The sequence below is a fragment of the Atta cephalotes genome, assembly GCF_000143395.1.
Source record: "Atta cephalotes unplaced genomic scaffold scaffold00045, whole genome shotgun sequence".
NCBI classification, from domain to species: Eukaryota; Metazoa; Arthropoda; class Insecta; order Hymenoptera; family Formicidae; genus Atta; species Atta cephalotes.
The window spans coordinates 197,113-209,495 of NW_012130109.1; the positions used below are offsets into that span (position 1 = coordinate 197,113).

The following is a 12,383-nucleotide window of genomic DNA, read 5'->3' on the forward strand; positions in this document are numbered from 1 at the left end:
AAATAAATAATATAGTATATATATATATATATATGTGTGTTATTATATATATNNTATATATATATATATATATATATATATATATATATATATATATAAAATAGATTGAGATAATATTTTTCGTAATAAATTTATTTACAGTTTTTCAGCACTTTAACATCTTTCTAATAGGATGTCTGATTGAGCATCAAATTATTAAAATTGTTTGTCAATTTAATTCGTAATATTACTACAGTAATTTAATTGTTAATTTATAAGTTCGAAAAAACGAATTCGGCGCACAATTAATGACTATAAATATATGCATATGTACATATATATTGTAGTATATAGTATATATTGTAGTATATAGTAATTTAGATTAAATTTAAGCATTAAAAAATGTAGCTTTGACCGACTTTTATTGCTATTACTTCCTATGTTTTCAAAAATATGATCCAGTAAAATTCTTGTGTACACACATGCATATATACACTGTATAGTTATCGCAAATATATATACTGTAACTATCTAAGAATAGAGTGACAATAAGAGGTTAATTAAACCAATATTTTTTTTCCTTCAATACGTTAACCAAAATCATTATATTGAAGGAAAAGAAACAAGAAAATGTTATCTAATTTAGTCTATCATTGTCAAACTGATATTAGGTACAACTTAATTATCGTCCTACATTTAATCAGCTACAACACTTATTAAAATTTTAATTTTTTTCTATCGTATAGTCGTATAATTGTTTTAATGTGCCATTTTTCAACTTCGAGATATAATAATTGACGGTGCTGCCAATATAATCTCAAAACAGTCGTGAAAGCGGTATTGTTCAAAAAGCAGCACTTAAGGGATCTTCTTTTCGCATTTCAACTGAAGAAATCAGCGAGGCTAAGGAAATGATTTGTCTAAAGTGAAAATGCTGTCTTATATTATATGTAAAAAGTATTTTCAAAAGTTTCGGGATAGCAAAAAATTGAAGACGAAGAATTGGAACAGCGTTCAGAAGAAAATCAGACTCAAGAAGATTGAAAGATTATTCGTTTTATGTAAATAAACAACATATTTAAAAAAATGACAATATATGTTAAAAAGGCCAAGAATTAAGTTGTACATCTAATATGTTTACACTATGTATATTTGCAATAATTCCATTTAGCTTATAATAAATAGCATAAGTTTATGTGTGTATGTGTGCTCGTATTATGTATTATTTTTAACTGATGAAAAGTCCATGAAGTCGGAACGTATCAAATAAAATTACAAAATAAATATATTATAATCTTTTAACTTTTTTGACTCAATTATGTGATTGTTTAAATATTGTTTATTATTTAATTTATTATTTTATTATTTAATAATATTTAAATTGGTACGAAATGCTAATAAAAATGCAATGTATTAATATTTATTGCAGATTATAATATATTCACGACAGATTGCAATACAAATATATAAGTATTGTGATATTTTAAGTCTTTATTTCAGAAAAATTACTAATGTGAATAAAGATCTATTATTATATTAAATAATATCTATTCAAAATTCGTCTAATATTTTTACAAATTGTAATTAGAAAAAAGTTTTCGAATACTCATTTAGTTTTATTTACAAACAGAAAAAATGATATATAATAAATGCAACTCTGTTTTTTCAATACTGATTGACATAACACTGAAATGAATTTGTCGCTTTTGAATCATTTATGACACTTAAATGAAATTGGAATTGGATAAACCAGGGAACAATGGGGTCGTTTATATGTCTAATCGTATTTATTTGTTCATGTAGTGTAATAGTCACTATATGCTTAAATACAGGTGGTCTATTGCAGAAACGAATATACCAAAACTTAATAATGTACACGCTATTTAAGTGATTTTTTAAATAGATATTCATCGATTATATCATCCAAGAAGAAAGGAGGATAGTTAATATATTAATTTTATCAGATGTAAATACTTGACGAGTCAAAGAAAGTGTCTTCTAAAGGAGCGGTTTCCCGCGAACGCAGTACAGTTGTGGTTTTCCGTGATACGGAAGAAGGGAAAGTATAAAAAGAAATGATAGAGAAGAAGAAGGAGGGTATTTCTATACAAAAGTAATAATGCGTCAGGCAAGAGGCTCAAACGCTCGGACAGGCGAGAATAACACTATGGTACAAAGTTGACGAGATAATACTTTTTTTTTCCTTAGCGAGATTAAACTGATTATCTTCTCTTACGCTCCCTCGTACGCGAATTGACACTCTTTCATTCACTCTTTCACGCTTTCTTTTTTTCCACCTTTCTCTCCCGCTCTCTCGCTCGCTTTCTCATTCAGTCTTTCATACGCATTATACGACAATGGCTGCAATAATAATTGTTATTGTGATGTAAAACTTAACACATTAACACTTTGCGAACGAGCGAGACTTTCAAGAAATCTAATTAATTGTCATGCGTTACGTGCGCTGTTTATATACGCACAAAATTACTTGATGTGCAAAAATTTTGCTTCGAATCGAGCGGGAAAAACGATTTCCGAATTCATGTGCCATATACACTCGAACGTTTTTCTCGAACTCAAGTACCGTTCCCGATTGCGTCGCTTCCGTACATAACGATAATTATTATCGTTTTTGTCGGGAACAGTAAAAGTAAAAAAAAAGAAGACAACCAAATATCTTACATAAATCTCAATACTCTCTTTACAATGTGAAATTCTTCATCTTTGGTAAACACTACTAAATAAATATCGTTGCTTAGAATAAAGGATCGTGCTGAACCAAAGGTAGTCGTTATTTATTCGCGGCTCGTTGAGATAAAAGAAAACATTGGAATATGGGCGCAAAACGTCGCTTTGGAAGTCCTTCTTTTTCATTCGATGGACTTTTTCGCTCACCTTTTGGTCATGGAAGCTTGTTCCGTCTCACTCAATATTCAATGGTCTCAAAAAAAAATCATGTGAGTTATTCGGTCAAATACATTCGTTTTAGAAAAGAAACGCAATGCAGGGCTTTGCGATTAATATAATAATTCGCAAATAAAAATGAAAATCATATTTTACGGCCGTGAGAGACCGTGTACTCGGGGAAGAAACTAGAAAAATAGACGCGCCTATATATATATAAATGTATATATATATATATATATATATACGAAGTCCTGCAGAACGATCCGGTGCTCGAGGATGCTCCTATGTCGTGATGTGACGCGAATGTTGATATTATATTCCTTAGGTATCATACTATTTCTAAACTGTTACGGTGCGTGTGGCTGTGCGTAGATACAATAGTAGAAACAAGGGAAACATATACGCGATTTGACGATCAGAATTTCTTCACGTACCGTCCGAGTACCCGCTATCGCACGATTCTTAATTGAACGATCCAATTGGATTCGAACATCAATTTTCGTCGCGCAAGCAATGCAACTACTACATACCATCTAATTTTTAATCGTACAATAAACTAAAGTTGATAAAACTTGTAATCATTTTGGATAAGTGATTCAGATAAATACAAATGAAGGTGAGCTACATTTTTTACGAGTTTCGAAGCTCACACTTTATCACTTATATCAAATATTCGATTCAATAAAGTTCAATTTTTATTTATAAGTTCGCTAATTAAATAGAAATAATTCGTATGGGATCAATGAAGATGCAATCGATTCGCTTTTCGCTGCTGATCGAAGATCCTCAATTTTAATAAAATTAAAATTTAGTCTCATTGCCACTTTCGTTTCGTTCATGACGAACGAAGCAAAGTCGCCGTTGGGAGACTCGCAGTCACAAATATTCATTTCACTGGTCAGCACTGTCACGAGTAGATTGTCATTCAAGCAATCAGGGCGATTTCCATGATTGAACCTTGGATGAGCCGTGGATTTTCTTCTTACTCGCGTACAAATAAACCTAGCTTATCGTTTAACGCTATGTCACATTATATAAATTCGACGAAAGTTGTTTACTTATTCGGTCTGCCTATTTACTAAATAGCCTCTATTTCTCGCACGCCATTCTCTCTTATGTCGCAGTCTATATTGTTTTCTAACACGATACTCCGCATCCTCGAGTTTCGCGAGTCCGAATCAACACCGGATCTATTCGCGCTACACGTTTAAAATTGTTTTCGAGCGCGTGATCTCAAGATCGAAAGATAATGAGCGTCGATTAAACGACTCGAATTGGAATTCAACGAATTGCAACGAATTGCAATCAAAGAAGATCCATGCTTTCCTCACGCTTCTCTGAATAAAGAATTTTTCCTTATTTTCTTCGAACGACGTTAATTCACATAGATTTAACTAATGATTAGTTTCTTTCGGAATTCTCATTTCTCTTGCAACAAATCGACTATCTCATAGAGGTGCTGCAAGATTATTCAGAAAAGATAAACGTCGTCATAAATGACACCGTTTATAATGCGTATTGCAGCATAAGACTTCTCAAAGAAAACGTTTTCTCCGAAGATTCCTTTTCGTTTTCTCATTTTCTTGATTCCCGATCTAATACCGCTTAACACGATGAGCTTTTAAGCTCACCGATATCGGCAATATTCTGTAGTAGCGGTGTAGCTTCATTGTTGGCCTGGGATTTGGCATTGTAGCGTTGTTTGCTCAGCGCCGAAAGCAGGCTCGCGTTTGTCGACATGAGACGCGAGTTCGCAGCACCCAGAGCAGCTATTTGCTGTTCCTGCGCGTCGATCACGCGCTGTTTGTACGATAACGCCGCCGACATCTTCTGCTGTTCGCGACGTAATTCCTCCTCCACGGAGATTAACCTACGAGCAAAAAAGAAAACATTAAATTGGGGTTAAATGCGGATTGCACGAGAAAGAGAGAGAAACGTTTGATAAAAGAATTAAAGCTTCTCTCATCGGAAATGTCTTTATCCCTTGAAACGATCTTTATTCTTCGAGAATTTATATTTAGATAGAAATGCTGAAAAGATTATTTCAAATGATTTTATTATACGCGAAGAATAAAGAACGTCGAGGAATTATTAATTAAGCTGCGCCGAATTAACTCTCTCGAGCTTCTGCTGTTCAATTTGTATCATTTTATTTTAAAAAGATATTCAGTTTATTGACGAAATTCTGTCTTCTATTTGAAACCGAGAGACATTACAGCGAAGCAGAAAAAGAACCAAGCGCACCATGATGTATAATTACTGAAACAACATCAAGAGATAAAAATAAAGTTGTAAGAAGCAACAATGTTTGATGCATAATTTAATATATTCTTGGAAAAGGATAACTGGAATATAAGGTCTTCAGAAATTATATATGTTTGCCTTGTATCATAATTATAGCGAGTATGTATGTATAATGAAAGAGAGAAAAAAAGAAATGTCCATATGAGTTTGATACTGCGAACATTTGATTGACATACGGTACCCGGACATTTCTTTCTTTGCGACACATTTTCTTTGCAGATAATTATCTCAATGAATATCCGTGCACATGACCAAAATGAACGTGTTGAAATGTGAGTCATGAGATGTGTCAGTGTTCGATGAGCGCCAATTCGGTGAAAAATTGATAAAAAAAACGTTTCGTGATCGGTAATGTCAAAACGGTGAACACGAGTTTTCGTTCCGAGTTTAATTCCGAGTGGCGAATATTCGAAAATCAAGAAAGAACACGATGAGCTAACATATGAATATAAAAATGTAAGAAAAGCTTATAAATATAATTGACTCTTACACCAAAGGTCCAGATCAAGCCAGAGTATACCAAATGCAGCGGATAGAATGCACAGGAACACACAATCAGTTAAACATACATATCGTTTCGATAAAGTAACCGTTTATATACGAGTGAGTGTTTCCCCATTAGTTCCGTTAGACATAGAAAAAGTGGTACACGCGATTAGACGACGTTCATCACTATCAATATACACGAAATACACAATAATTTTAATGCTAATATATTTAAAATCGCATTATTTATCAATAAAATTTAAATTTAACCCGTTGATAATTCATCACAAATTGTAACTACTGTAAAATTGTACTTTTTGTAAAATATACCATTGAACGAAAGTTGCCAATTCGAATGCCATTCTATATAAATTCTGTAGAATTTCTGTACGGAGACTTCAAATGAATCTCACGACAAGTCGAGAAATAAGGATATGGAAGATCGAGTGGCTGAACAGTGGCGAGAAGTCGAAGTGAAAAAACGCAGAGACGGTGATAATGATCACGATGATATCAGGGTTCACACTCAGGCAAAGACCCGATAATGGGTTAGCGATGTTAGTGCGGAAATGAAGATGAAGTACCTGGAAATGATGCTCTTCATGTTGGTATCAGACGCGAGATCTAAATCAGCATCCTCGTTGGCACCTAATCGCGCGCGCAATCGCAGCCGATCTACGCTATTCTGTAGCCTCTCCACCTCATACAGATCCACTTCGTACTGGAAACGAATAAACGTAGCGTGTTAGTTACGAGAGATAAACAGAAAGAATATCTGTATAGAGAAATATTCGTTAGACGATTACAGAAAATTATAATCATTTATATGCTGTAATCAGTAGATCCATGATAGAGTAAAGAATCTGTTATTTACATCTTTAAAGAGATACAAAGTTGCAGATTTTTCCATGTTCAAGAAACAATAGTTAATTCAATTTAGAGTGTCTTCTCATTAATTACTCAGTGCATAAAACGAAGTACCTTTCATTAACTCACCTGATCGATACTTCGATGACTGCGAGACTTGCTTCTCCTGGTGGTACAATTTTCTTCTTCACTGGTGTCCGACAGATCTCTTGTAGAATCGAGGGAGAGTCTTCTTCGGAGCTTCGTGCAACAAACATCCTGCGCGTGCTCTGAGTTGTTTCTGTGAGTCTGATTGCCTTGTCGCCATTGGTTTTGACCGTTCCTCTGATGATTTCGTACGTTATTTTTGGGCGGTGGCGAGGGGCTTAGATCGACACCTCTTACACTGTCGACGCCGCCACCACCGCTACCATCCCTCTCTTCGGAACTGCTGCTACCTCGTCTACCTGTTCTCGCATGATTCGAGTCCATATGGTAAACAGGATTAGCAAATGCCAACGGCGCTGTACTGAGAATATGCGCGTTTGCATTGTTACTGCTGAGATCCACTGGACTGGAGCTCTGACTGTAAGCGGCGAAGCTTTGATAGCCTGAGGAAGCCACATTGCTCAATTGTGAGATGGAGATTTGCGAACCCTTCTGTGACTTGGATTCCGACACTTCATCGTCCGCGTATCTTAGTAAATCAGACAGCTCATCAAGATTGCCGTTAGCGGACGCGTTGTTTGCCTTGGAAGTGTAATTATTGTTGGGCTGATGATTGATTGACAGTGTGAGATTCGTAGGCGGATTAACGACTATGTTAGCATTCACTGTGGTCTTCGAGACATTGTTGTAATTGCGCTGTTGGGTCTGATTAGCATTCTCTTCCTTGTGACAATGATTCCGGCTGGTCGATCTCGATACATTGTAATTGTTATGATTAAAATTATCTTCGCGATCGTGAATGTCAAGACTTTGCGCGAGACGCGCGATGTTATGCCGATGCTGTTGTTGCTGCTGTTGCTGCTGAGAAACAATACTACCATTACTCGACTGGATGTTTTGAGGCGACGTGGTGATATTATAATTGGAATCTTTCAAATTGTTGTGACTTTCGGAACGTGTGGGGCTTGTTGGATGAGTCTGGCAGTGATTGACGTTTGCCAGGCTCGCGCTGGCTGTCAGTCTGTAACCTGGTCCAGATCGATTGGGACCAAGCGGCCTATGTTGCCGCGTGATCGGTGTTGGTGAACGCGACACGAACGCCGGCGGCTCCAAAGGATAATCATCTGAGTTAATTTGCAGCTGCAACTTGCCATTCGTTGGCATGTAAGCGTTTCGCGGTAGAGTCGCTGCTCTTGTGACGTTCGGACTGCGCGAACTATTGTGACCTAGAGTGTTGGTTTGTAGCACTTCATTGCTATCTCTGATCGTGCCGTTTATAGTACTATGATTGCTCAGTGTCGACGTGGCCGAAAGGGAGAGATTCGAGTTGCTGTTGGCGATCGTCGGATCATTGTAGCGAAAAATATTATTTTGTAAGTTTGGATAACGATGTGTGGTGGGTACGGGACTCGGACCTGGTTGATCCAGAGCTATGGAGATTCTATCAAGGATCTCGGGCAATCGCGATGGTGGCATTGATGGCGAGGATGGAGCTATTGTTGCCACACTTTCTCGTAAAAGAGCGTGCAGTAGGGACAATTGCTTGCCCAGATCTATATAGCCATCAAATTCAAGTGAGTTATTAGTTGGTGCATCCTTTGGTAATGGACTCTGTTGAATAGAAAAATTATATTAATACAGAGCACACTTTTTTATACATGTAGTTACATAAAATTATAGTTTAGGTTTTAGATTTAGTTATAATTTTAATTTGTAAAAATATTTTCATATTTTTTTCATTTATCTATTCAAGAAGCGATATATGTATTATATACACTCGTCGGAAATTAAAATATGATAAAATATTATACTTACGCTAATTAGCTGCAAGAAATTCTTCATAGACGGAGCTTCGCGTTCGAGTAAATCATTCATAAATTCCATGAAATTTTCCTTGCCCTGAAATCTCGTAAAGTTCGCAAGCGTTTGAAGTGTCTTCGCGACCAGAGTGAGATTTCTCGCTGCTTTCTCATTCGGATATTCTAAAGTAGAAATTATTTTTTTAAGGACTTTTATGTATTAAGTAATTTTTATTTTATAATTATAATTAATGGATGAATTACAAATCTATACAAATATAATACACGTAGTAATCAGTAATCCATACTAATCGAAATTCACTTAAGATGTAATTATGTTTGATTTACCGTGCGTAATGTTGAAGAGAGATGGACTGAGAATGGCAGGACAAAGGAATCTTAGAAAGATCGATGCGGAGATGAGATTGTCTGCAATGTCTTCGCGGCCCAGATCGGCCAGACGTTCACGGAAAATGCGGAAGCACTCGCGTAATTCTAGCGGAAAATGAGCGTGGCTTGATAATATTCTACTCCAAGCCAGTTCTACGGCGTTGCGAAGATTCTGCTGTTGTTTGTGCAACGCAGCGACGGAAGCGACCTTGAGTGGATCCACTTCGCAATCGCCGCCTTCGACTGCTCCTCTCACAACGGCTCCCAGAGTCTCTTGTAGGTATCTGTCCCCGGTCAATTTCAAGTAAGCTTCCATTGCCTTCGTGGCTAAGGAATTCCCTCGAAAAGTGAGTCTTTCATCATCTGAAATATTAATAAATATAAATTGAATTATAAATTGCAAAATAAGAATTTTAAATAAACAATCGTGTTTGAAACAAGCTTTAAATAAGAGATATTAACAGCTTTATGCGTAAGAATTAATTATATGAAGACTGACCTATTCGATGAATGTCCATCATGACGAGATCAGCGAGGAATTGCGGCGCTTTTTTCTCCCGTTGCATCACCGCTACCAAGGCAGTCGCGATGTCTTCTTTCGCCTTGACGCCGATGACGGGTTCCAATTTTTCGCATAGTGACGGATAATCAGTTTTCAGATATTCCAGAAACTCTTGATACACCTGAACCGGCAATATGTCAACTGACTGAAAACGGCATTTTACTCTTAGGGCAGGAGGATCTTTGAGAGGTCCCTTGTCACCTACTACGGTATACCATTTCTCTGTTAAGTAACGCGATGTCACATTGTGTACTGGTATACTGACGGAACCTAGAAAGAACAATTGATATGTATATCATTATATGCGTGTTGCATTTATATCGCGTTACGATTATGATAATTCACTTCGTATAATTTTGAATTTATGTTTTATTTTATTGTTTCATACATATAATATGATTCATATATCGTATTTTAAATTTATAGCTATATATTATATTGTAATCAAACATTTTTCTGTCTAATGTATAAATGATATACATATAATGTAAAAATTTTTAATTCTTCGTAATCAAATGCTTACCGATTAAAACATTTTTGTCTCTTTTCTTTTTCCTGTCTGCTTCTCTGTACAGGTTCACCTGGATGGTGTTGACAGAAGGTAAATGATGGAAGTCGAAGTGCTCGCCCCAGAAGCACAAGTCGGCCTTCAGTTTGGCAGTTGTTCGCGCATACAAGGTGCTGTCGAGACAGACCTCGCAAAAATATCGCTTCTTCGCAGGCACGCCCTTCGCCTCCAATAACCAGATCTGCAGCGAATTGTCCGTTCGACGTGTCTGTTCCGCATCCGGCTGAACGGATTTCCTTAAGCTGTGCGTATAATGAAATAGATAGTTTGTAGCTTTTATACGCTCCTACTTATACGACGTCACATAATATAATAATTGGATCGAATAATGATACAGATTTATTTGAGGATTGTTAAATCCTTCAAAATCAAATATTGTAATGACATAAATACTGAAAGTACATATTTATGATAATGTTCTAGTTTGCATATGTATACATTCTCTTGATGTTCAATCCGCTTGCGGTATTACCGAGAGATGAGCACTTCAATTTTGCATAATTCAAGTCAAATGTCATATTTATCAAGGACTATAGGACGTAGGATCGAGAAACTGCGCGGTAAATCTAGAGCGTCGCGTACAGTATTTAGTCCCGAAATGATCGGGTACATCATTCTCGTATGATGAAAATAAAATGGCTGCTTATCTGGCGCGGTGTGTGGCAGAGCGATAAATAAAAAGCAATGCGCAACCCGGTTCAACCGACCTGAGCAACCACTGGTCCCGTTCGTGAGCGGTTTTGCAACTAAAATACTTCGGCCCGCCAGTACTCGGCGTGACCTGGAAGCAGTGTGGCCTGCCGAGGAGACTTGGATGTAGCGGCGTCACCGCTGCGAGGTCCATTGAGGTCACCGCCTGACCGCACAGCAGAGACTCGTGTGAACGGCATCCTCGGAGACCGGCGCCCCGTTGCTTTTGCCGCTCGAGCTTTGTTACGCTCTTCGTTCTCTTCAGAGGGTTCGATCGGAACGATCGCTTCGAGAAGAAATTCTACAAATGAGAAAAGACATACTTGGTTAAGAGAGAGTTGTGCACAGGATTTAGTACACGGTTCACAATTCGTGAGAATTTCGTGGAAAAGCATAATGCATGTTTTGCAATATAAATCTTGTCTTTTCAGTGACCTAGCAATTGTATGTACAGATAAAAGTAAAAGAAATATGATAAATAAATAAATAAACATAGTGTAGATCTTTATATATTATTTGTTCTTTAATAATTTTGTATAAAATACGGAAGCGTATAATTTCATATTATTTTGAAAAGAATTTTTTGTATTGTTTTGTTATTGTTTTCTTTGTATATAAATTCATATATGTATACCTATTATTAAATACAATACTTGATATTTTCTTATTTTGTAAATTGTTTATCAAAGAGAACGCCTTATTCAACTTCGACTTTTGTAAGTTTGATATATTTCTTTCGAAAGAGAAATAATTTGGCTGGTTGCCATTAAGGTGGTTGTATCGCAAAATGACTTTTCTTAAGATTTGTTTGAAGAAACTTTTACTATTTGAAGATATATTCTCTATATATATATATCATTTTGAGAGCGGCGTGTTCAAAAGGCATGTTCAAAAGATAATTGCATTTGAAGTTAATATTTTTAACATGTGCTAGACAAGGAGTTCCCTGTGCCAGACAAGGAACGACAGTACATTTTCAATTATAGCGATAAAAAAACGATATTTAGAAATTCGCTTAGACTATAGATAAATATAATACGAATCTCCTAAACCAAACCTTAAAAAATTACTTTACTATAGTTGCTTTCACTAATATCCACTTCACTTATCAACTGATTCTCAAGTATCGGACCACAGAGAAAATAAAGATTACTATTGGGAAATAAAAATTATTGTTCAAAAATTACGATCTGCAGCAATTTTTGAACAGTAATTTTTTTTCATCGCCGAACGATGCCTCAGGCGATTGCCTCTTCATAAGTCGCTCCTATGCGATATAACCATTTTAAGGAAAAATTCTGGATGTATATAACAAAAGAAACAAAAGAAAACTTCGTGGCTTTATCTGACAATATAATGAATTCCGTAGTAATGTGTATATTACATAATGTCTATAGTATTGATTACATAGGGCATTCTCTTTCCCATTCCTCCATTTCTATTTAATGTGTTATTTAATATATATTATATTATTTAATAAAAATAAAAAATATATCAATTTATATTAATTTATAAAGAATGTATACCTATTAATATACATTAATTTATTGTAACAGAAGCACTCTTTTTCTCTCTCTCTCTCTCTCTCTCTCTATCTCNCTCTNTTCTCTCTCTCTACTTCGACTTACGTACGTACGACTACCGGAATCGACGTACGAGTACGAGAGGTAACAGTACGATGGAT

The 12,383-nt window shown here is 35.9% G+C and overlaps 1 protein-coding gene across 1 annotated transcript in view; it reads right to left on the bottom strand.

Moving 5' to 3' along the window:
• Positions 1–4,491: 4,491 nt before the first annotated feature.
• LOC105622448 (probable Ras GTPase-activating protein) overlaps positions 4,492–12,383 on the bottom strand; it is a 94,008-nt gene continuing 86,116 nt past the window's right edge. The window contains exons 3-10 of the mRNA XM_012203866.1: positions 10,717–11,000; positions 9,965–10,251; positions 9,379–9,711; positions 8,838–9,242; positions 8,506–8,672; positions 6,673–8,301; positions 6,261–6,397; positions 4,492–4,756 (exon numbers count right to left, since the gene is read on the bottom strand). Of these exons, the coding sequence (XP_012059256.1) occupies positions 4,492–4,756; positions 6,261–6,397; positions 6,673–8,301; positions 8,506–8,672; positions 8,838–9,242; positions 9,379–9,711; positions 9,965–10,251; positions 10,717–11,000 (3,507 nt within the window). The remainder of the gene's footprint in view (positions 4,757–6,260; positions 6,398–6,672; positions 8,302–8,505; positions 8,673–8,837; positions 9,243–9,378; positions 9,712–9,964; positions 10,252–10,716; positions 11,001–12,383) is intronic.